The sequence below is a fragment of the Ahaetulla prasina genome, chromosome 18, assembly GCF_028640845.1.
Source record: "Ahaetulla prasina isolate Xishuangbanna chromosome 18, ASM2864084v1, whole genome shotgun sequence".
Classification (NCBI taxonomy): domain Eukaryota; kingdom Metazoa; phylum Chordata; class Lepidosauria; order Squamata; family Colubridae; genus Ahaetulla; species Ahaetulla prasina.
In genome coordinates, this window is record NC_080556.1 from 5,378,374 (window position 1) to 5,404,169 (window position 25,796).

The window sequence follows — 25,796 nt, forward strand, 5'->3', positions numbered from 1 at the left end:
TTCTATTCTATTCTATTCTATTCTATTCTATTCTATTCTATTCTATTCTATTCTATTCTATTCTACTCTACTCTATTCTACTCTACTCTACAGTTCTGTTCCATTCCATTCCATTCCATTTTTCTAATTCTAATTCTATTCTATTCTCTTCCTGTCTAAGAGCTGGATTTTAGTCAGGTGGACCGACAGGGGTGCTGATCCCCGGGGGGTGGGGGTGGTTTGCAAGTGAGGCACAACTTCCCCCACCGCCAGTGGGGAAAAAGCCGCCATGGCCTTAGGTTCCCCCCCCCCCCGTCCTTGCTTACCACACTTTCGATGCTTCGGGCCGTCTCCCCAAAAAGCTCCGATTTGGGATCGGCCATTTCCGGGGTGTAAAACAGTTCTTGGCCTTCCACCTCTTCCAGAATCAGGACCCCTTGGAAGACTTTGGTGGCTGCAGGGGAGAAACAGGGCGGGGAGGGGGGTTGGGGGGAGGGGAGACAAAGCCAGGAAGAAACAGTTGGGTTAACGTTGCCCGTGAAAAGCGACCCAGGAATCACGGTCGATATATCGAGCGTTCGAGACCCGTTAAAAAAAAGAGTGTTCAAGTCCCTCGGCAGCATGGGAGAAGCGACAAGATGGCGGCAGATGAACAACAGCGCTGTGGGTTCAGGGTTAGTCGGAATGGATCAGAAGGAGGGTTATGGGGGGAGGGTTAGTACTTTGAAGGGGGCCAGACCCGGGTAGCAGAAAGCCCGAGTTGTGAGAACTGGCAAAGAGTTTACCATACAAGTTCCTCCAAGTTGCAGCCTGGGTAGGGACTCTCCTGGAACGGCTGGGTAACGAGAGAAAGCGGGTTAGCTGGGGCCGAGAGAAATAGAGAGAGAGAGAGAGAGAGAAAATACATCGACTACTGAAAAAAAAAAAAGAGGAAGGACGGGGGATTACCAGCATGCAAACACTGGAACAAAAGAGGGAGATAGAAGGGAAGGAGGAAAAAGAGGAAGGGAAGGAAGGAAGAAAGATAAGATGAAAAGAGAAAGGGAAGGAGGAAAAGAGAAAGGGAAGGAGGAAAGAGAAAAAGAAGGAGGAAAGAGAAAGGGAAGGGGAAAAGAAAGGGAATCAGGAAAGAGAAAGGGAATGAGGAAAGAGAAAGGAAAAGGAAGGAAGAAAGAGGAAGGGAAGGGGAAAGGAAAGGAAGGAGGAAGAGAACTGGAAGGAGGAAGGAGAAAGGGAAGGAGAAGGAGAAGGAGAAAGGGAAGGGAAAAGAAAGGGAATCAGGAAAGAGAAAGGGAATGAGGAAAGAAGGAAAAGGAAGGAAGAAAGAGGAAGGGAAGGGGAAAGGGAAGGAAGGAGGAAGAGAACTGGAAGGAGGAAGGAGAAAGGAAGGAGAAGGAGAAGGAGAAAGGGAAGGGGGAAAGAGAAAGGAAAGAAGAAAAGAGAAAGGGAAGGAGGAAAGAGAAAGGGAAGGAGAGAGAGAAAAAGAAGGAAAGAGAAAGGGAAGGAAGAAAGAGAAAGGGAAGGAGGAAAGAGAACTGGAAGGAAGAGAAAGGGAAGGAGGAAAATAGAAAGGGAAGGAGGAAAGAGAAAAAGAAGGAAAGAGAAAGGGAAGAAGGAAGGAAAAAGGAAGGACAAAGGACCCTCCCCTTATCATTTCCCTACAGGGTTGAGGCTGATCTGGATTACGAAATTCACAGAGTTGTGGGCGGGGGGGGGGGGGGAGGGAAGCAGCTGTGGGGATGAGCTGCTTTTCCTAACCCAGAAAGCCTTGAGCTACATCTCACCGGACCCTGACAGAACCCTCTGGACCAAGTTTTATGGGAACGGCCTCCTTCTGTTTTCTGGCCTTCCACTATTTGCGGCTCCCTGGTTGAAATCTCCCAGCCCAGCTCTTCCGAAACAGACCAGAATGTAGGGAGTCAAACCTCCGATCAAATCATAAGCCAGGATGGAAGAGGATAGGATAGGATAACAGGAATTCAAATTTTATCTCCCTTTCTCATCCCCACCCCGCCCCGGTTTGGATATATTTATTGATTTTGAAGAGGAGAATGACTGGCTTCTTACCCCTTTCATAATATGGAATTTTATTGAATTTCCTTCCTTCCGCCCCTTCATGGGTTCCTCCCTCTATCTCCTTCCTTCATCTTTCCTCCCCTCCCATCAGTCCATCCCTCCATCTCCTTCCTTCCTTCCTCCCTTTCATCATTCCCTCCTCCTTCCTCTCCTTCCTTCCTTCCATCAGTCCCTCCATCTCTTCCTCCCTCCCTTTCATCATTCCCTCCTCCTTCATCTCATTCCTTCCTTCCATCAGTCCGTCCCTCTCCTTCCTTCCCTTTTCTTCTCCTTCCCTTCCTCCCTGCTCTGCCACTCATCTCACAAACACGACTTTTTTGTTCTGCTGTAGGACAGGAAGTTGACAAGTTTTTTTGGGGTTGTTGTTTTTTTTTGCTGCGTGAATATAGATGGATCTGAAAGTGAAGGAAATCTTTTGTGCCCCACATTTTACGGATCAGCAGAGAGCTTAGTAGACCAGGGAAGGTTGCAAGATTCTTAGCTTATCAAACTTGAATTTTTTATCTTCCAGAATGAGACCAGAAGGGCTAAAGACCAAGACTCAAGGGAGAAAGCAGTTGGAGCAGATTTAAGAAAGAGGAGCTGTTATATATACACCCTAAACTCAGATTTATAGAGTTTAGATAAACTATTTAGATTTAGATAAACACTAAGACTATATCACTGTTCTTCTTCTCATCCTTCCTATTATCTATCTCCTTTTCTACTTATGACTATAACCGGGTTGCTTGCATCTTTACGATTTATATTGTTTTATTTAGTTTCCTAGTATGATTTTGATTGCTTATTTAGTATCCAAGGATTATTACTAAGCGTTGCATCTTACAATTTTGATGAGTGTATTTTTTTAATGTATCTTATGATTCTTGATGAACGTATTTTTTAATGTATCTTTAGATTCTTGATGAATGTATTTTTTTAATGTATCTTTATGTATCTTATGATTCTTGATGAATGTATTTTTTTTAATGTACACTGAGAGCATACACACCGAAGACACACAAATTCCTTGTGTGTCCAATCGCACTTGGCCAATAAAGGAATAAAGAATTAACAAAGAAATCAGCAACACATTGATCCGAAAATCACAGCCCAGTCAGCTCAGCTGCCCCATATAAACTCATTTGAAATGCACTGGGGGGTGATTTGAGTTTTGTCCAAGAGACCCCGAAAATTGCAGCTGGGCAAGGAAGCTGAAGGAGGAACCCCAAAATTTAATCATCACTTTCCCCTAAACCCACAGAGAGACACGGTTTGGTTTATTTCTTGAGGATACTTTTCCTAAAGTTTTGTTCCCAGGCGAAGCCGAGCATCTGTGAAAGAAAGGAAGTGATTTACCTGGGCAATTACTTCCTTCGGCGTCAGCGGCGGGAGTCTTGCCATCCGAGCAGCATCCTAGAGGGGTGTTGTAACAGGTGGCTCTCTCGCCCAGGTGAGTACTCTGCACCTTTGTGTCTTCAATTACTTCCTCCCCTGTTCGGCCACAGGAAGAAGGTTTATCATCACAAACCAGGCAGGTCTGAGCTCTTGGGTCTTTTTTAAAAGCTCCGATTTAAAAAATCCCTGCCATTTTTCAGTTACTATCGTAAAGGAGGACGAAACGACCTGTGCAAAGGACACCCCAATTGATGATGGGGAGAAAAAAAACACACACCCCACACTTTTTCTACAGTGGTGTTGTGGCCCGCCAGCGGCCAGCGGAGCTAGCAGTAGAGTCGGACAGTGAGGAGGTTGGGGAGGAACTTGGGCCAGTCCTGGGGGCTGGGGAAAGCTCGGACGAGGGCTCTGCGTTGGAGGCAGAGAGGGAATTGTGCTCGTTTGTCCGAGCCCTGGCCTTTCAGTACCTTTTTATGTGATGCGAATTAGTGTGGATGCTGTTTGTTCGGCTACTTCTACACTAATTTACATCACATAAAAAGGTATCGAAAGGTCAGAGCTCGGACAGACGAGCCCACTTCAAAGCACACGGACGATGCCTCCTCAAATGGTGATGAAATGTTAGGCCAGTGCTCTGACAAACGAGCCCACTTCAAAGAGCACAGATGATGTCTCTTTGAATGGTGACAAAACATTTGCAACCAAACTGTCAAGCTCGGAGCTCAGCCCAACAGCCCAATTTTGAGTCATTCGGCAGCACTAATGGAGCGACCCAGGTGTTCCTTACAAAGGCCAGGCACTGACACCTGGAGCTAAGGTGTGCAACTTACCTGCAGAGCTGGTCCCGCTGCCTTCCTGATCTCCACTGATGCCCAGTTCTGGATCTCCGCTGCCTTCCGCGCTGCCCGATTCAACGTCAGCCATCTGAGTGGCGGCAGGGACTATGGGCGCTGTCAGGAGGGGTCTGGCAGTGGTCTGGCGGATGCCCTGAGTCGTCCAGGGAAGAGTGGAGAGGATAGCTGGCTTGGTTATCCTTCGGGTGACCGGCTGGCTCTGGCGGGAAATGTAGTCTTCTGAATGCCAGGGAGAGGAGGAGGTCCTGATCAGCTCGGGAGCTAAAGTTGTGATTTGGGGCGCCAGAGGGGGAACAGAATCCAAAGGGCGTTGGGTTGCCGGCGGGGTAGGGTGGCTGGCATGGGATTCTGAAAGAGAACCAAAACGAGGCAATGCAGCATAAGCTGCCAGGAAGATAGAAGCTTCTCAAGGCACATCTTGCCTTGAAGGGGTACTCAAGAAAACGAAGGAATGGACCTCAGAATAAATCAATCCGACGTTCACAGTTGAGGCCCAAATATTTCCATATTTTGACCTACGATGCAAAGAACGGGCTCCTTTGAGAAGATTCCTGTGCTGAGAAATATAGAAGGAAAAGAGAAGATGGGGATGACCAGCAATCACCCTGGTGGACTCTGTTCTAATGCACCATGGGAGGACTTGAAGGACCAGGTTGGGGAAGAGATCCTCTTTGGAGGAGGTCTAGCAGGTGTTCCCTAGAGTTGACACTGAGTTGATGGCCCATAATCAGCCAGTCAATCCATCCATCCATCCATGCATCCCATTCCATCCATCTATCAGATCCCATTCCATTCATTCATGCATCCATCCATCAGATCCCATTCCATCCATCCATCCACGCATCCCATTCCATCCTTCCATCCATCCATCAGATCCCATTCCATCCATCCCTGCATTCAATCCACCCACCCACCCACCCATCCATCCATCCATCCATCCCATTCCATTCATCCATGAGATCCCATTGCATCCATCCATGCATCCAACCAACCCTTCCATCCATCCATCCATCCATCGATCCATCCATCAGATCCCATTCCATCCATCCATCCATCCATCCATCCATCCATCCATCCATCCATCCATCCATCCCACCCTGATGAATGAAACTTTGAGACCTAAATGCTCTTCCACAGTCTTACAGCCACCTTGGGGACAAAAGCCATCCTCAGAAGCCTGCAGTGGCTCACTTAACAAACGTCTTATTTAGCAATGGAAATTTTGGGCTCAATTGCGGTCATAAGTCGAGAACTAGCAATGGATGGAAACCAATCAAGGAGAGAAGCAAACTGGAAGTAAGGGAGAAATTTTCCTGACAAGTTAGAACCAATTAATCAGTGGGACAATTTGCCTCCAGAAGTTGTGAATGCTCCAACACGGGAAGTTGTTAAGAAGAGATTGGACAACCATTTGTTTGAAACGGTATAGGGTCTCCTGCTTGAGCAGGGGGTTGGACTAGAAGACCTCTGAGGTCCCTTTCCAGCTCTGTGATTCTGTTAACTTCTTTCCAACGGAAAGCTCAACTCTGCACTAAAGCGAAATCTGCCTCGCCTTCCACTGAGTTTCTCAGTTGCTTTGCTGAACTTCCAAAAAAATTTTTTGGGCCTTGATTTGGGCCATGGCTCCCTCAGCGCCTTAAAAAGTGGAGAATGCTATAAAAGTTCTCCAAATCAATTTTATCTCGTTATTCCCACCCCCACCCAAACCAAAGAGACCGGGTAGTTAACGGTTATATGAAGAGGCAGCTCTTGTACAGTTTTCTTTAAGGGGTGTGTGTGTGTGTGTGTGGAACAACAACAAGAAGAAAAGGGCTTGGAAAATGAACTGTTGCTTGGCGCCTATCGGTATAGAAGGAGGTTTCATCCAACCAATTAGAGGAAATGCAACACACAGTTTCCAAAGCTTCTTTGAAAGTACGCTCCCCTTTCTCCTGGGCTTTCCCCCTTCTGCCAGCTTAATTTTAGCTCCGGCAAATACTTTCAGATTGCCTTGCATATCACACGCCAAAATCAATAACTCCTCATCAAGAAACAGGGCTCCGAAGAGCAGGCAAGGTTGAGAACGCATCTGATACCTGATTTTCCACAATTACGAGATCACAATGTGAAAGTACTGTCTCCGAAGCTCGGCACACACACATTCACAAACACTCACAAATATATATTTATATATATTTATATTTATATTTATATATTTATATTTATATATATATATAGGCAATGTGGGGGGGGGTGTTTTCCACATAGCGGCAAACTTTTGCCCCAGGGGGTGGGGTGGGGAGTTTTTTTTGTTTTGTTTTTTTTGTTTACATTTATACCCCGCCCTTCTCCGAAGACTCAGGGCGGCTTACAATGTATAAGGCAATAGTCTCATTCTATGTGTATATTTTATACAAAGTCAACTTATTGCCCCCCCAACAATCTGGGTCCTCATTTTACCTACCTTATAAAGGGTGGAAGGCTGAGTCAACCTTGGGCCTGGTGGGGCTCGAACCTGCAGTAATTGCAGGCTTTGTGTTCTAATAACAGGCTTCTCTATTGCCTGAGCTATCCCGGCCCATTAAGTTGGGCCGCTTCCCAAAACCAACCGGCTGGATTTCTGGGATTATTAATTTGGGGCGTTTCAACCCGTTGTTAAAGGATAGAAGAGAATATTTGTAGATCAGGGTTAAACTATGGAGGCCCCTGGCGCTCTCTGAGCTGGGTGGTTTTCTTGCAAATGTTTCATTGCCCTGCTCGGTAACATCATCAGGGCTAGAAGGGAGTGGGGGTCTGGCAAAGCCTGTTCTCGTCTAGAACTGATGATGTTGCCTAGTTGGGTCATGAAATGTCTACAAGGAAACCACCGAGCTCAGAGAGCACCAGCCCCAAACCACCACCACCACCCCAACGTTAAAAGAAGTGACAGTTTGGGGGCAGCTGTCAATTTCTGTGCAATGGCTTGGTCTAAGCACTCAGGTGTGCCAATGGGGACTCACCTGCACACTGGCCCAAATGCTTCACCTCTATGACCTTTCCCTGCCGGCAAGCAATGGTCCTTAACTGGCACTGGTCACCATAGGTCACTCCATCAGAGCCACAGACCTACAAGGTGGGGCGTTGGGAGTGGGGAGAGAAGAAGAAGAAATATTGGTTAGTCAGGCTGTGTGTGTGTGTGGAATTCCCACCTCTCAAGTTCTTGAATTCAACTGGACCTGATCCAGTGGGAGATGCTGCGAGTTTGCCCACCCATCTTCACTCATGCTCCCTCTGTGTTGTGGCCCACCAGATTCGGGAGTGAAAAGGTTGGGGAGGAACATGGGCCAGTGCTGGAGTCTGGGGAAGGCTCTGATGAGGGCTCTGCGTCGGAGGCAGAGAGGGGGCCAGGGCCCTCTGACAGTTATCAGCTGCCTTCGGAGTCGGACATCAGCGAGGCAGACGAACAGCTGGAGCCTGTTCCCAGTGTGCGCATGCGCAGAGTTGCCAGATGAAGGGAACAGCTAAGGAACAAGGGTCGACTCAGGAGTAACGCCACAGGCGGATGATGAATGGCCCCTCCCAGAAGGAATAAAAGAGGAGCGAAAGGGGAGTGGAGTTTGCAGGAGACAATTAGTTCGCCTAATTGGTTCGTGACTCCTTGCCAAGTTTTGAAGATATCGGCCTTGCAGCTCTCCAAGCCAGATAAAGTCTGCGACTGCAAATTCTGTAAATTTGCTGGATGTGAATGAGAGGAATTCACAGTAACTTAATCAAAAGGGTGTTGTTGTTTTTTTTGGTCGGGACAAGGAGTCCGCTTCATGATCTTGGGAAGCCTAGTCAGAATGCTCTGCTCACCTTGGAGGTGTCAGCTTCTGTGCAAAGCAACGACGGGCACTCGCACTGGGGAAGGCCCTTCACTTCCACACACGACGCCCCGAATTCACAGGTCATTTCAGCGCAAGACGAGGGGGCCGAGAGATCTGGGGGGATCATGCACGACATTCAATATAGACATAAGCTGCCAATTTTATTCCTTCCCAGGAAGATATTATTTCTTTGGCTCTCCAGCAGAGAAAACGTCTAAAAACTTCAAAAAAACAACAACAAACCCTCACCCCCTAAAGCTGTTGCGTACAAAAGTCAGTTTACCTTTTTCACAACCGGACATTCCCAATTTGCTTCCGCTGGGACACTGTTTGCATTTAGTGCCGGTAATCCCGGTTTTACACGAACACAAGCCGGTCATCTGTTCGCAGTCATCCCGGACGGATCCCACAGGATCGCAGTGGCAGGCTGTTGAGGAAAGCCAGGGAGGGTTCGGGAAGAAACAAGCGGGTTTAACAGACTAACAGAGTGAGAAGGGACCTTGTGAGGTCATCTACTCCAACCCCACCCACCCACCCAGGCAGGAGATCCTACGCCATTTCTGACAAATGGCAGTCTAGTCTCTTCTTGAAAGCTTCCAGGGATGAAGCTCCCACAACGTCTGTTTCACGGGTTGATTGTTCTCACTGTCAGAAAATTTCTCCTTATTGAATCTCTCCTTGTTCAGTTTCCATCCATTATTCCTTGTCTGGGCTTCAGGTCCTTTAGAAAATAGCTTGACTCCATCCTCTCTGTGGCAGCCCCTCAAATATTGGAAGGCTGCTATCCTGTCTCCCTTGGTCCTTCTCTTCACTAGACTAGCCATGCCCAGTTCCTGCAACCGTTCATTGTATGTTTTAGCCTCCGGTCCCTTAATCATCCTGGTTGCTCTTCTCTGCACTCTTTCTAGAATCTCAACATCTTTTTTATAGTGTGGTGACCAAAACTGGATGCAGTACTCTAGGTGTGGTCTTACTAAGGCTTCATAGAGTGATATTAGTGCCTCATTTAATCTTGATTGTATCCCTCTATTAATGCACTTTAGGATTGCAATGGCTTTTTTGGCGGTCGCCGCACACTGCTGGCTCATATTTAGCTGGTTGTCCACTAAGATTCCAAGGTCCCTCTCACAGTTATTAAACCTGGTTTCACCCAGTCTATATGTATCCTTTGGGTTTTTCTTGCCTAAGTGTTGGACTTAACTTTTCTCCCCGTTGAACTTCATTTTGTTAGATAGGGCCCAGGGTTCAAGTCTGTCAAGATCCATCTGAACCTTGAGCCTATAATCTAGGGCAGGGCTCTTTTAAGACTTGTTGACTTCAACTCCCAGAATTCCCCAGCCAGCAAAGTTTGCCAGGCTTAAAGTTGCCAAAGTTGGAGACCCCTGATCTAGGGTGTTGGCTATTCCTGCCAGCTTAGTATCACCCACAAATGTGGTGCGTTCCCCTTATATTCCCTCATCCAAGGGTGTTAGAATTCCTTCTGCCATTCGAGAGAGATGGGAGCCAAACTCCCAGAATTCTCAGGGCTGTGCAGGCAGGCTGAGGAATTCTGAGAGCTGACCTCCATGCCGAAATCTGGGGGATGCTAGGAGCTGATGGATACCCACCTGAAAGGATTTGGGCTGGATAAGGTTGACTTGCGAGAAAGGAACACAGCTTTTTTCTCAGTGAAGCAAAAGCCCTTCCCACCCACCCCCCAAGCAAATACAGGTAGTCCTCGACTTACGATGACAATCGATCCCTCAAGCGAGATGTTGCGAGATGTTGCTTAAGCACCTTGTGGATATATGTAGAGCCTCAAAACAGCTGCCCTATGCAAGATCGAACGTCACCCATCTTTCGTCTATAGGTTCAGACCGGTTCAAGCGAACCGGCAGCGGCAACTGTGGGTGGGCCTGCACACCCGCCCCGGCGTAATGCCGTCCTATTTAGCTGCGTTTTCGAGGGCGGGCACATGCACAGAAGGCACACGCGTGAGCAAAGCACATGCGCGGAAGGCCGGATGCATTTGTGCGGCGAAGCGGTGGTAAGAATATGTGAGACCCACCTCTCAGTGGTGGGTTGCTACCGGTTCGCCCCAATTTGGACGAACCGGTAGCAGCGGTGTCAGGAGGCTCTGCCCACCCATCCAGACGTCAACAAATACGCCCTGCGCATGTGCAGAAGCTTCTGCACCCTGTGCGGGCGAACCGGGTAGCAAAGGTAAGTGAAACCCACCACTGCCACCTCTGCCCCAAATGCTCCCGGTTCGGACCGGATTGCCTGATCCGGTAGCGATGGCAGCAGGTGGTTCGGAGAACCGGTAGCAAAAATCCCTGTCCCCAGCCCCCCCCCTCCCGCCGAGTCACACGATCATCAGAGATTTTTTTTTTACTTTTAAAAGCATTTTTTTCTTCGGCCGAAAAAATGCTTTTAAAAGTTAAAAAAAAAAACCCTCTGATGATCGCGCGGCTCAGCTGGGATCGTCAGAACCCTTTAAAAGCTTTTAAACGGCTCCTCTGGCGATCCCAGCTGAGTTGCCTGATCGCCAGACCTTTTTAAAAGCATTTTTTTACAACCTCTTCGGCCAAAAAAGGAAAATGCTTTTAAAAATAAGAAAAAAAATGCTTTTAAAAGTTAAAAAAAAAAAAGTTGGCCACGCCCACCCAGTCACATTACCCCACCACCACCAAGCCACGCCCACAGAAGTAACAAATTTTACATTTCAACCCTGCCCCAGAAGTCTATATGTCCCCCCCTTTCCCTGGACGTTCACCGGGGAGAACGTAGAATAAATTCTGTCCCCCGTAGAGTTCGGGTTTTTTTCTTTTCCTACCACTAGCTTATCTCCTTACCGGTTTCATCATTTGTGTTTTAAACGCCGTATTTTGATTACGCGTTTTTTTTTTTTCTCCTTCTGAAAAGCAGACCATAAATCTATGAAATTAAAGCCGACTTTTCTATTACTGTCTTGTCTGTTCCTTCGCTAACTGGAGGCTGAACGTAATACCTTCCCGCATTTAAAGAAGGCTGATGGGGCTAAGCCGCTAAAGGCAGCCGGCGCTCAAGCAGAACCAAGGCCCCGGATAACTTCACGGCTCTGAGACGGCAAGCCAGAGTTAGGGATTTGGGACCCACCCACCCCGCCTCCGGTCCCAAAATAGTGCAATAAAACCATCTCGGTACATAGGAGAAGGGACATCAGTTCAAAAACTACACAGACACATCTTTGTAGACCAGGATGGATAAAAATTGATGCCTTTTTAAAAATAAATAAATCTGATTTGTTAAAAAAATTAAATCGGATTTTTTAAAATTTAAATCGGATTTTTTGGGTTTTTTTTAAAAAAAATCAAATTTATTTTAATAACATGTTTTTGGAGTTAAAAATCTATCTAAAGATAGTTTTCTATTTAAGATACATTAATAATTTTGTTTATTCAGCGTGAAATGGAGCTCATGTAGCAGGAGGCTGTCTATTCTGCCATATTGAGACGGTTGGTGAGTCAACAGCGGGTCAGAAGAGGACCTGCTGTGGGACAGAGATGACGGCTGCTCTTTAAAAATGATTTAAATTGAGTTGATTTAAATCAAGCCTTTTTACTAGTGGTTTAAATCATGGTTTAAATCATGGTTTAAAATCATGATTTCAGCAGTGATTTAAATCGTGGTTTAAAAATCATGATTTCAGCAGTGATTTAAATCATTGTTTAAAAATCATGATTTCAGCAGTGATTTAAACCATGGTTTAAATCATGATTTCAGCAGTGATTTAAATCATGGTTTAAATCATGATTTCAGTCACGGTTTAAATCATGATTTCAGTCGCGGTTTAAATCGTGGCTTAAATTATGATTTCAGTCGTGATTTAAATCAACTCGATTTAAATCAAATCCAGGCTGTTGGAGACCCAATTTAGCACTACAAATATCCAGCAACAAGATGGTAATCGTTGTTTTTTTTAAATAGGGGTGGGGTCTTATTCTTAAGGGCTGCTTGTCCCGATTAGACTTCCTTGCTTTAATAGAACATAGAATCCATCCGAGGGCTGGAAGGGACCATGGAGGTCCTCTAGTCCAGCCCCCCGCTCAAAGCAGGAGACCTGAGCTCTCACTTCTCTCAACGCTGTTCCAGAGTGAATAAATTCCCAGGAAGATTCAAATGAACTTTGGTGATATGGAGGGAAACTTTCTGTCTTTCTCAGCTAGGCCAGAGGAAGGGCGGGGCAGGGGAGTCCCTTCTCTACTAGGGGGAGTTAGGAGAGGGGGGAAAAGTTACACCTTAGCAAAAATCCACCTACATGCCCCAAAACAAAGTAAAAAAATACTGGAGGAATAGAATAGAATAGAATAGAATAGAATAGAATAGAATAGAATAGAATAGAATAGAATAGAATAGAATAGACTAACAGAGTTGGAAGGGACCTTGGAGGTCTTCTAGTCCAACCCCCTGCTTAAGCAGGAAACCCTACACCACTTCAGACAAACGGTTATCCAACCTCTTCTTAAAAACTTCCAGAGTTGGAGCATTCACAACTTCTGGAGACAAGTCATTCCAGAAATACATACATGGCTGGAAAAAAATGACTAAGCAACATATAGATTTGAAACCAGAGATATTTTTGTTTGGGGCATTCTACCAGAAAAATACGACAAAAAGACGAACATATCTGATCTTGCATATATGAACGGCAACTAGAATTGTATTTGCGCAACGATGGAAAAAAATGATGAGATCCCATCTGAGGGGACTGTAATTAAGAAAATACTAGAATGTGCAGAAATGGATAGACGAACGCTTACTATTAAAGATAAAGAAGATATGGGACAATATTTTATCAATGGCTAGACAATAGAAACAGATGTTGGAAAGGAGGAGAGATAAAAAGAGGAAATGTTTAAGTGGAGAGTTGTTAAAGAAGATGATGTTAAGTATTATTATTATATTATTATTATTATTAAAAGGGCCGTAATAGCTCAGGCTGTTAGAAGCCTGTTATTAGAACACAGCAGCCTGCAATTACTGCAGGTTCAAGCCCGGCCCAAGGTTGACTCAGCCTTCCATCCTTTATAAGGTAGGTAAAATGAGGACCCAGATTGTTGGGGGGGCAATAAGTTGACTTTGTAAATATACAAATAGAATGAGACTATTGCCTTATACACTGTAAGCCGCCCTGAGTCTTCGGAGAAGGGCGGGATATAAATGTAAATAAAAAATAAATAAAAATAAAAAATAAAATAAAAGGGACACAGTGGTTCAGTGGCTAAGACGCTGAGTGTGTCAGTTGAAATGTCGGCAGTTCAGCGGTTCGAATCCCTAGCGCCGCGTAACAGGGTGAGCTCCCGTGACTTGTCCCAGCTTCTGCCAACCTAGCAGTTCGAAAGCAGGTAAAAAATGCAAGTAGAAAAATAGGGACCACCTTTGGTGGGAAGGGAACAGCGTTCCGTGCGCCTTCGGCATTGAGTCATGCCGGCCACATGACGGAGATGTCTTCGGACAGCGCCGGCTCTTCGGCTTTGAAACGAACATGAGCACCGCCCCCTAGAGTCGGGAACGACTAGCACGTATGTACGAGGGGAACCTTTGCCTTTACCTGCCACCTGCTACAAAGAGGAGGGAGTCCATTATATTTTCCGAAGGACCAGAAGGCGAGACAAGAAAGGATGGATGGAAACTGATCAAGGAGAGAAGCAACCTGGAATTAAGGAGAAATTTCCTGACAGGTGAGGACAATTAACCAGTAGAGCAGAAGTTTGCCTTTAAAAATTGGAGGTTTTTAAAGAAAAGATTGGACAGAAAATGTCTGAAATGGTGCTTGAACAGGGGGGGTGGACTAGCAGATCTCCCAAGGACCCTCCCAGCTCTTTTCTGAGTCGGATTCTTTATGACAGCGAGTATCTTTCCGACCGGCCTCGCTCCAGTTTCAGCCAGCGGTCCCAACGGTTTTAATGGGGGATGCGATTAGACAGCCCACGTGCAAAATCCACACACACACACACACACACACACACACACACATCCCAGTAGCTTCTCTGGCATCTAATTACCTCCCTTGTCTTGTGTCTGCACACATGCTGGTGCGTGTCGTACCGCGCACCCTGAAGATACATTTGATAAGCATCAAGGGGCAAGCAGCGCTGGCTTCCAGGCAGCTCAAACCAGGAGCGTGTGGTTTAATTTCCCACCTGGTGTTTCACTCAGAATTTCTCTCTCTCTCTCCCCCCTTCCTCCCTCTGGCTGCCTCCAGAGCACGGGTGTCAAACTCGATTTCATTGAGGGCCGCGTGTTTGACCGGGGAGTGGGGGGGGCAGCTCGATGTCATTCCTGTCCGGGGTTGGGGGGGTAGCTGTGGCGGCCAAGGGCTAAGGCAGGACTTCCCACACATCCTCCCCTCACTCTCATTATAATCTCCTTCCTTCCTATTTCCATCTCCTTCCTTCCTTCCTTTTCATTTCCATCTCCTTCCTTCCTTCTTTTCATTTCCATCTCCTTCCTTCCCATTTCCATCTTCTTCCTTCCTTCCTTCTTTCTCATTTCCATCTCCCTCCTTCCTTCCTTCCTTTTCATTTCCATCTCCTTCCTTCCTTCTTTTCATTTCCATCTCCTTCCTTCCCATTTCCATCTTCTTCCTTCCTTCCTTCTTTCTCATTTCCATCTCCCTCCTTCCTTCCTTCCTTTTCAATCTCCTTCCTTCCTATTTCTATCTTCTTCCTTCCTTCCTTTTTTCTCATTTCCATCTTCTTCCTTCTTTTCATTTCAGTCTCCTTCCTATTTCCATCTTCTTCCTTCCTTCTTTTCATTTCCATCTCCTTCCTTGCTCCCTTCCTTCTTCATTTCAATCTCCTTCCTTCCTTCCTTCCTTCCCTTTCAATCTCCTTCCTTCCTTCCTATTTCTATCTTCTTCCTTCCTTCCTTTTTCTCATTTCCATCTTCTTCCTTCTTTTCATTTCAGTCTCCTTCCTATTTCCATCTTCTTCCTTCCTTCTTTTCATTTCCATCGCCTTCCTTCCTCCTTCCTTCTTCATTTCAATCTCCTTCCTTCCTATTTCTATCTTCTTCCTTCCTTCCTTCTCATTTCAATCTCCTTCCTTCTTCCATCTCCTTCCTTCCTTTTCGTTTCCATTTCCTTCCTCCATCTCTCTTTTTCCTTCCTACCTACCTTGTCTCTCCTTCCTTCCTTCCTTCCTTCCTTCCTTCCTTCCTTCCTTCCTTCCTTCCTTCCTTCCTTCCTCTTCTTCTTTTTCCTTCCCTCTTTCTTCTCCTTTCTTCTTCCTTCCCCTCTTTCTTGATCTTTCCTTCCTGGCTCTCTTCCCCTCTTCCTTCTCTGCCTTTCCTTTTTCCCTTTTTCCTTTCCTGTCCCTTCTTGCAATGCTCAAATGCAAAAGGGGAAACATTTCTCCTTTTGTTTGGTTTGGAAGTTTGTTCTGATAGCCCGCTGCCAGCAAAAATGGAGCCGGAGGTGGGTGGGTGGAGCAGTGGCCATGTGTAGGGTCCTCCCCGGGTCCCCGTTTTTGGACCGCCACAGCCTCCTGGCAGCCCTCTGCCAGCAAAAATGGAGCTCCGTTTTCGCTGGCGGAGGCACCGCGGGCTGGGTCCTTTGCTGCTTCCAAATTTCACACCCCTGGTCCAGACGATCTTCATTTCAGGATTGTCTACTGCAGAACAACTCCGGATCCTCCGGAGAACGAAAAAGATGCGTGCCTGCGATAATTTCACACTCGCCGTGTGTTTGTGCGGATGCTCGCACACACACACACACAGGCAAGCACATATTCTCGGCTGTTTGTTGTCGCTTCCAAATCATTCTCTCTTTTTTTTCTCTCTCTCTCTCCATCCTCCCCTCCCTTTTCCCACCCCATTTGCCACTTTATTGATTTCTCTGCTTTGATCGCCAATGGACCTTGAAATTAAGACAGGCTCCCCTCTCCCTTCCTCCCTCCCTCCGTCCCCCCCTCCCCTCCTCCCTTCCCTTCACTTTCTTGTTTGCTCAACGAATAGCTTGTCAATACAAATCTGGAGCAGCTGACATAAACCTGATCAATTCCCCTGCTTGCTGAACTGTAATTTGGTTCCCGTTTCCCCGCAAGAATCATAGAAAGGCTGGAAGGGACCTTGGAGGTCTTCTAGTCCAACCCCTTGCCTAAGGGAGGAGTCCCTTTTTTTCCAGGCCGGACAAACGGTTGTCCAATCTTTTCTTGAAAGCTTCCAACGATGGAGCAATAGCACTTAAGGCTTATATAGCGCTTCCTTTCCTTAACCCAGCTTCTGCCAACCTAGCAGTTCGAAAGCACTTAAAAAAATGCAAGTAGAAAAAATAGGGACCATCTTTGGTGGGAAGGGAACAGCGTTCCGGGCACCTTTGGCGTTGAGTCACGACAGCCACGTGACCACGGAGACGTCTTTGGACAGCGCTGGCTCTTCGGCTTTGAAACGGAGATGAGCACCGCCCCCTAGAGTCGGGAACGACTAGCACGTATGTGCGAGGGGAACCTTTACCTTTACTAAAAGTAGATGATGATGATGATCTGGACTCAAAAACTTGGATTTCTCTGCCGAATTTATTCCAGACTTTTGACATTTCTCTGGCCACGGGCCAGCTCTGCAGTTTTTATAAACTTTACTTTTTTTTTTTAATTTGCATTTATATCCCGCCCTTCTCCGAAGACTCAGGGCGGCTTACACTATGTCAAGCAATAGTCTTCATCCATTTGTATATTATATACAAAGTCAACTTTATTGCCCCCAACAATCTGGGTCCTAATTTTACCTACCTTATAAAGGATGGAAGGCTGAGTCAACCTTGGGCCTGGTGGGGCTTGAACCTGCAGTAATTGCAGGCAGCTGCTGTTAATAACAGACTGTCTTACCAGTCTGAGCCACGGCTTCCAATTAAAAAACGCGCACACGGATATTCAACTCCCCCACTCTCCTCCCGGTCTGATCTTTTTGAAAATGGGCTCCTGGTTATCATCTGTTTGATAATGACTTCTCTGGCAGATGCTGGGTGCGAACTGACCTCCTGCTCTGGAGAGCGAGTGACTGGGGGAGGGAGGCTGAGAACTCATTTCCACATCGCGCCTCCATCCATGCTCTCTGCCCCAGGTGCGAGACGGAGACAATGAGAAAATGGAGCCTCATTTGTTCTGCTATCAGCCCAAGGAAGGAATTAAAATAAAAATAAAAATCAAAGCTCACCTCGGCTGAGACTCTGAAGGGCTTTCCCTAAATTGGGGCCTGGACTCCCTAACTCCAGCCCCCCAAAACTTTGTATAGAACAGGGCAGGGATGAAATGCTCCCAGTTCGGACCGGATCGCCCGATCCGGTAGTGATGGTGGTGGGTGGTTCGGAGAACTGGTAGCAAAAATCCCTGCTCCCCTGCCCATGCCCAGTTGAGCCGCGCGATCATTAGAAGTTTTTGGGTTTTTTTTACTTTTAAAAGCATTTTTTCTTCGGCTGAAAAAAATGCTTTTAAAAGTAAAAAAAAAAGCCTCTGATGATCACGGGGCTCAGCTGGGATCGCCAGAGCCTTTGAAAAGCATTTTTTTCTACAACCTCTTCGGCTGAAGAGATTGTAGAAAAAATGCTTTTCAAAGGCTCTTCTGACGATCGCAGCTGAGTTGCCTGATCGTCAGAAGGGTTTTTTTTCTTTTAAAAGCAAAAAAAAATGCTTTTAAAAGAAAACAAAAGCCTCTGATGATCAGGCAACTTAGCTGGGATCGTCAGAGCCTTTTAAAAGCATTTTTTCTACAACCTCTTTGGCCGAAAAAATGCTTTTAAAAGTAAAAAAAAAAAAGTTGGCCATGCCCACCCAGTCACATTACCCCCCACAAGCCACACCCACAGAACCGGTAGTAACAAATTTTACATTTCACCCCGGAACAGGGGTATCAAACTCAATTTCATCGGGGGCAGCCTCAGGATTGTGTTTGACCTCAGGGCGGCTGGGAGTTGTGGCTGGGGTGGATGCAGCCCCAACCAGGGCCCGTTTTTGGCTGGGACAGCCTCCTGCAGTCGTCTGCCATCAAAAACGGAGCTGGGGGTGCGGGGGGAGCCCTGCACACAGCCCTCCTGAGCTCCATTTTCTTTCTTTCTTTCTTTCTTTCTTTCTTTCTTTCTTTCTTTTTTTCTTTCTTTTCATTTTTTGTAAATTTAATTTTTTTGAAAAACAGTGCCTTGTCAGGTGTGGATGGTTTCAAAAACAGATCTGCTTTTTTGGGGAGGAGGGGGTGTGTCTTTGAAGGCCCCCTTCTGAGTTTGCAGAAGAATTATGGATGGAAATGTCAGGCCTAAAGAACCAGGACCGTAAAGAAGATTTTTTGCTCAAGATAAGAATCAATGCAGTTCAAGAGAAGCTGGACTTAAGACGTTTGTGAGAATTTAAAGATTCTAGACTGGATACTTGCTTAACTCCACCACCTTTCACTCTGCTTGCTCTTCTACACTGAATAGGAGAGATGAAACAGGCTCAACGCCAATATGTTTCCACCCTAGTGGCCACCAGAGGTACTTACGAGTACAGCCGCTCTTGCTGTCCGTGACGATGCCGCGGAAGTTCCAGAAGCCAGGTTCGCAGCGGTCGCACTTCAACCCCCCGACGCCGGGTTTGCAGGAGCACTGGCCCGTGCTGGGATCACAGCTCCCTCCGTAGGAGCCATAGGGGTTACAGTGGCAAGTGCCTACAAAGACAGGAGGCAGGGAAGGGTTAGCTCTCAAATTGGTTTGGTAGAAGAGCCCGTAGCCCCTCGGACAGGTTTCCCAACGAGAGCTACGTAGAACGGAGAATCCTAAGGCTGGCAGGGAACACGAAGGTCTTCTAGTTTAACCCAAAGGTGTTTTTTCAAGAGGCAGTAAAGGTAAAGGTTCCCCTCGCACATCTGTGCTAGTCGTTCCCGACTCTAGGGGGCAGTGCGCATCTCCGTTTCAAAGCCAAAGAGCCAGCGCTGTCCAAAGATGTCTCCGTGGTCACGTGGCTGGCATGACTTGACACCAAAGGCACATGGAATGCTGTTACCTTCCCACCAAAGGTGGTCCCTATTTTTCTACTTGCATTTTTTTTAACCTGCTTTTGAACCGCTAGGTTGGCAGAAACTGTGACAAGTCACGGGAGCTCACCCCGTTATGCGGCGCTAGGGATTCGAACCGCCGAACTGCCAACCTTTCGATCGACAAGCTCAGCGTCGTAGCCACTGAGCCACCACGTCCCTTCAAGAGGCAATACGGCTTTCTTTTATTTTTCCTTGAGGATATTTCACTTCTCATCCAAGAAGCTTCTTCGGTTCTGGCTGAATGGTGGGGAATTGGAAGGATTGCTATTCTTTGCACTCCCCTCTGAGTCGTTGAGGCTACTTGGAGGTTTATCTGTGTCCTCAGGGTCACTACTTGAATAGTGCAAATGGGCGTGGAACCTTCTTGGCACAGCTGAAAGGAATGTGTCGTAAACCGGACACAGGTGGTGTTGTATCGCTCACCGTCTGTCGAGAGAAGGCGATTCGATTTTAATATAGATCAGGGGTCTCCAACCTTGGCAACTTTAAGTCTGGTGGACTTCAACTCCCAGAATGCTGGCTGGGGGATTCTGGGATTTGATGTCCACCAGGCTTAAAGTTGCCAAGGTTGGAGACCCCTGATATAGATGGTCTCTTTGACCATGACCTGGATAACTGAGAATCTCCGCAGACATTCATCAGCCATCCTGGTCAAACAGTTGTCTATTTTTTTTTGAAAACTTCCAATGATGGAAGAACTCACAAGCTCTTCCATTGATTCATTAGCCATCTAGCCACTGTGATTTAATGAACCCTGCCTGCAAAACAGCACAGCTCAGGTTTCTAGTCCTTACTAATTACGTGGTAGAACGAGATGCTTACATTTCCGTTGGGTGATGCGATCGGTTCCAACACAACAGCCCAAACAGGAACTTTTGGAAACTTCCAAAAGAATAACCTCTGGGAGATGAGTGGGGGTCTAGCTTTTTTTTAAAAAAGTAGCTTTAACGGGATTTCCACAGATGGGGGGGTCAGGCACCCTCCTCCCAAATGAACTGAATTAACGAACTGCCACGGCAGTGAAAATCAAAGCATTGCCGCAGGCCTGGTTGAGAAGGAGGGGAGGTGGGTTCCCCCCCCCCCCGAGCGCTCCTAGGCAGACGTGAGATTTTAATTTCCAGATGAGCGTCCGAGTGACTTCGCGGCATCAATTATCGATGCGACTCCGGAAGGGAGGGAGAATCTGCCATTTCTGCAGATTCTACAGCTCTTTGGGGGTCAAGAGCTCTGGAGCCATTAAAATCGCTTCTGGAACACGGCCACCGCTGAATAAATGACCCGGTGCACGCAACGCCTCTACCGAACCGCAAACAAGGCCGTCGCATTCCCGCCGGCTGCTCTAATGGACGCCCGCTAACCAGCTGGCCCTCGGCCTCAGCTGCTTAAAATGCCACCGACTCCTTTCCCCCCGTCTCGTTAGGCGAACAAGATGGCTCTGGCTAATTATTCCATAAAAATTTAATAAACTCTGCATGGGTGGGCTGCGGAGGGTGGGGGGGGGGGCGGGAAGGGAAAAGGCAGAACAGCCAGAGAGCGCTGGGGAAAGGGCTTCCCTCCACTCTAAGCCCCCCTTTTAAAAGCCTCATTGCAGGGCCCAAAAGAGTGGCAACGACTTACTGGGGCATCCAGCCGACCCAACTCCGAGCGCCAGAGTCACATTGTCTGGGCAGCAGCCGTAAACGGTTTTGCTACAGTGAAGGAGTTCTGGCGAAGAAGTCGGAAGCGTTGGGACCCCTGGAAAAGGAAAAAAAAATTAAAAAATCTCTTTTTTAACGACAGGGCCACCAGCAAGTACCGTGTTTTCCCCGAAAATAAGTGTCAGGGTTCCAAGGAACACCCCCCAACGAAATAAAGCTCTGAGGCTTGAGGTTCCTCAAAATTCCACTTTATTAGAGATGTCATATTGGCACAGCTGGAAAAACCCGAAACTGAAAGCTTCCAGGTTTTCCACACCCAGTTGACAATTCACACCCCTGCCCCACGCCCACAAGTTCAACACATTGTCCAATCAAGTCTTCACACTCAATTGGATATAATCTTCAGGCAGTCTCCATCAGACGCAGGCAAAAGTCCTTGAATACGGAATGTTGTTATGACTAACTTTCTACCGCTCCAACAACAACCCCCTCCCAACTTCCCCAGCTAAAATATGTGGCAGTTAAGAAGCAAAAAAGAAAATTGTCTTCCAAAACTGACAGGCTTCCCCCACCCCTCAGGAAAGGAATGCATCCTGGAACAACCTCCCCGGATAATAATCCCAATCGGGCTAAAATCCCCCCGAAAATAAGCCCTCCCCTGAAAATAAGACCTAGAAGTTGGAATGAATTGATTGAACTTGCGAGAAGTGTGGATTTTTTTTTTTTAACAGTACAACTTGTTTCCTTGCACACAACAGTGAGAAACTCGACGGAGCTGGAAATCGGATAAGATGGCAAGAGGAGCCCCATCTTGCTCCACACGCCCCAAAATAATAAGACCGCCCCAAAAATAAGGCCCAAGTGCTTATTTCGTGGTTTCGAATTATATAAGACAGGGTCTTATTTTTGGGGAAACACGGGTCGCTTCAGCCCTTCGAGGTGCTGTTGGCTCAGTTGCTAAAATCGTTTCGCGACCCTATCGATCATGCCAGCCCCCCCGTCTTCTACCGCCTCCCTGAGACTGCCCAATCTCATATCCACTGCGTCAATGACAAAATCGAACTACTGTGTTTCTCCAAAAATAAGACCCTGTCTTATATTTTTTTGAATTCTGAAATAAGTGCTTGGCCTTATTTTTTTTGGGGGGGGTGTGTCTTATTTTTGGGGGCGCGTGGAGCAAGACGGGGCTCCTCTTGCCTTCTTATCTGATTTCCAGCTCTGTCTCCCTAACCCTAACCAGAGGAAATGGCAGGGACCGGCTGCGCGTGTGTTTAAATATTTTCAGGGAGGTCTTATTTTTGGGGGAGGTCTTATTTTCGGGAAAACCCGGTATCCCGTCTTCTGCCATCCCCTTCTCCTTTTGCCTTCCATCTTTCTCAACATTTCTCTTCTCTTTAGGTGGCCCAAGTATTTGAGCTTCGCCTTCCAAACACCAATCAAGGTCGATTTTCTTCCTTCAACTAAGAAGAAGAACCCGTGGGGTTGCCAATTTCTGGTTATAAAGATGTCCGGAAAGTCTTTGATTTCCCACCAGCCTGAAATTACCTTGGCAGGGTCCGTGGCTCGCCACGTAAATGTCCTGGCGTTTCTCGCAGCGGGATTTTTTAAGTTCACACTCGTTTCCGTAGGCTATCCCATCCGACCCACACACCTACGTCAGCGGGGGAAAAAAGGAGAGTGCCTTGTTAGAGAAAGAATTGAAATGTCAGACCCGCCTCACCTTGGACCCCCGAGTAGAAACAATCCTGGGATCCATTTGTTGCAAAAGGAATAGCTTTGTTAGAAGTGAATTGCAGGAAATTAAAGCCAGAACTAAAGTCTGTGCCTGACGTTTCCCCAGTTAAAATTTCTCTTTCCTGTTCCTCTCCCGTTATCTCCCTATGTTGTTTGTCGTTTAACGACCCCATAATCCCTTGTGGGATGAATCTGGGCAACTGAATGGAGCTAGCAGAGTGTTTTACTGGCCGGATGCCTTTCCTGTTGCCAATGCAGAGTTATATTCAGCAGATATATTCTCAGAGTTCCCGGAGAGAGAAATATCAGCCTCTACCTAGGATCGAACTCACAGCCTCCTGATTGTGTGGCGAGAGATCCACCTCTAGGCCACCGCACCTCCCGTTATCTCCCTTGGGAAGGGTCTACCACAATTCGCCACGGAACAATTCGACACGGCTGTCTCACCGTGGAAGAACTCGCCGTGGGACAATAAGAGTTACACTAATATCGAAGAAATCGCGGAGTGGAGTCGTTAAAGAAAAGATGCCAAAGGACAGACAGAATGAAATGGGAATGGCAAAAATGAAAATAATTAAATGGAATTGTTAAAATTGTCCCACGGCAAGTTGTTCCATTCTGGCTTGGTGGGTCGTTTTAGTTTCCCTATTCTTAGTAGCTCCCCTGCTCCAGTGGTGAGATTCAAATTTTTTTACTATCAGTTCTGTGGGTATGGCTTGGTGGATGTGGCAGGGGAAGGATACTGTAAAATCCCCATTCCCTCCCCACTCCAGGGGAAGGATTCTGCAAAATCTCCATTCCTTCCCCACTTCAGGGGAAGGATCCTGTAAAATCTCTATTCCCTCCCCACTCCAGGGGAAGAATACTGTAAAATTCCCATTCCTTCCCCACTCCAGGGGAAGGATACTGTAAAATCCCCATTCCTACCGCACTCCAGGGGAAGGATACTGTAAAATACCCATTCCCTCCCCACTCCAGGGGAAGGATACTGCAAAATCTCCATTCCTTCCCCACTTCAGGGGAAGGATACTGTAAAATCTCTATTCCCTCCCCACTCCAGGGGAAGAATACTGTAAAATTCCCATTCCTTCCCCACTCCAGGGGAAGGATACTGTAAAATCCCCATTCCTACCGCACTCCAGGGGAAGGATACTGCAAAATCCCCATTCCCTCCCCACTCCAGGGGAAGGATACCGTAAAATCCCCATTCCCTCCCCACTCCAGGGGAAGGATACTGCAAAATCCCCATTTCCTCCCAATCAGTTGGGACTCGGGAGGCAGAGAATAGATGGGGAGGCGGGGCCAGTCAGAGGTGGTGTCTGCCAGTTCTCCGAACTACTCAAAATTTCCGCTACCGGTTCTCCAGAACTGGTCAGAACCTGCTGAAACCCACCTCTGCACTGTTTTACGTACTCAAAAGGCTGGCAGCCCTCCAAGCTGGTGCCTTAAAGGCTCTTTCAGGGAGAAAAAAAATAATTATTCTTGCAGATTTGAGGTTTAGATTTAGGGTAAGCCTGGCAAGTCAATAAGCCGGTTGGATGGAGTCCTAGAGAATTCTGCCCACGATCTCTTGGCATCGGAAGGGGAAGAAAATAAATAAATAAAAAATAAATAGAAGCCTTCATTCCCATTTTTCCTGGTTCGGAGAACACATCTGCTGGCATCCAGGATGTCATACACGCACGGAGTTCCTGCGCTTTCCACTTTCCCATCCATAAAATATGCAAATGCATGCCAGGGAAATTAATGAGAAATGGGGAAAAAAAACACACCACAAAACACCCAGAGGGCAGAGAAGCATTAAAGACACAACGGAGAATTTAACTCGGCTCTCCGAAGTGTCGCTTTACAAAAAAAGAAAGAAAGAAAGAAAGAAAGAAAGAAAGAAAGAAAGAAAGAAAGAAAGAAAGAAAGAAAGAAAGCCAGCCGCAGAATATCAGGGGGTGTTTTGGAAAACATCAGATCCAAAAAAAAAACGTGTGGACTTCAACTCCCAGAATTCTCCAGCCAGCCAGTTGAAGTCCACAGTCTTAAAGTTGGACACCTCTGGTCTCGACAGGAGTCAGCAACCTGTGGCTCTGGAGCCGCGTGTGGCTCTGGAGCCGCATGTGGCTCTTTCACCCCTCTGCTGCGGCTCCCTGTCACTCAAAATAGGCATCACAGCCACCGATGTGCGACACCTTCCAGCACGCGATTTATTGAGCTTTTCAACCCCCGGTAGGCCAGCCATGGATAAATCCAAGGAAAAAAACAATTTCAGAAGAAAACAGAACATTTAATTCAACTACAGATGGTAGTTCAAGAAATAAGTCAGGCACGGGAAGGGTTTTTGTGGCTCCCGGTGTTTTCTTTTCTGTGGGAAACGGGTCCAAATGGCTCTTTTGAGTGTTTAAGGTTGCAGACCCCTGGTCTAGATCAACTTCTCGCTCTGTGCAAAAAATCAAAATAAAAAATCAAAATCAAATATCTAATTTATGCAGATGCTCGTAGGGAAATCCCCTCTTACCAAGTTCTGTGGTACCGTCCCACAGGTATAGTCACACACGCAGCGGTCATCTTCCATATCTTCGTCCCACGAACCCCCATACTTCCGGCAGCTGTCTCTCTCGCACTCAATGGCATCTCCCGAGCCAGACCCATCGCCCGAGCCGCACTCTGCACGAGAGAAGAACAGTCAAGATTGGTGTATCCCCTAGACCAGTGATGGGTGAGGTTTTTGCCATCGTGTGCCAGGAGGGAGGGGTGGGGGGGGGTTGCTCATGTGTGTGCCCATACCCATAATTCTATGTGCCCCGCCCCCGTGCACGCTCCCCCCGGCTGCTGGCACACAATGGCCTGGTAGGCCCATTTTTCTCTCTCACCCGGCTCCAGAGCCTCTCTATGAGTCTGGGGAGGGCAAAAACAGCCTTCCCCACCCTCCCGGAGGCTCTCTGGAGGCCAAAAAGGGCCCGTTTCCCAACTTCTGGTTGGACAGGAAGTGACTTTTTTGCTGTCCCCAGCCTCCAGGGATTCCTAGAGAGGCTCTGGAGGCTGGGGACAGCAAAAAAGTCACTTCCTGTCCAACCGGAAGTTGGGAAACGGGCCGTTTCCGGCCTCCAGAGGGCCTGGCAGGGAGCGGGGAAGGCTGTTTTTGCCCTCCCCAGTCTCATAGAGAGGCTCTGGAGCCAGGTGAGAGAGAAAAACTGGCTTTCTGAACTACCCCCCAGGCCCTCCGGAGACAGGAAACAACCCAAAAGGCCCAAAAATCAGCTGGCCGGCATGTGCATGCGCGCAAAATACCCTTTCTTCTC

General features: G+C 47.3%; 1 protein-coding gene across 1 annotated transcript in view; it reads right to left on the bottom strand.

Moving 5' to 3' along the window:
- The window catches only part of AGRN (agrin), a 234,597-nt gene that overhangs the window by 35,667 nt on the left and 173,134 nt on the right, over positions 1 to 25,796 (bottom strand). Inside the window, exons 11-20 of the mRNA XM_058160877.1 lie at positions 25,013 to 25,161; positions 22,318 to 22,423; positions 20,753 to 20,869; positions 18,602 to 18,766; positions 8,394 to 8,537; positions 8,100 to 8,224; positions 7,265 to 7,370; positions 4,263 to 4,634; positions 3,394 to 3,528; positions 306 to 433 (exon numbers count right to left, since the gene is read on the bottom strand). Coding sequence (XP_058016860.1) covers positions 306 to 433; positions 3,394 to 3,528; positions 4,263 to 4,634; positions 7,265 to 7,370; positions 8,100 to 8,224; positions 8,394 to 8,537; positions 18,602 to 18,766; positions 20,753 to 20,869; positions 22,318 to 22,423; positions 25,013 to 25,161 — 1,547 coding nt within the window. The remainder of the gene's footprint in view (positions 1 to 305; positions 434 to 3,393; positions 3,529 to 4,262; positions 4,635 to 7,264; positions 7,371 to 8,099; positions 8,225 to 8,393; positions 8,538 to 18,601; positions 18,767 to 20,752; positions 20,870 to 22,317; positions 22,424 to 25,012; positions 25,162 to 25,796) is intronic.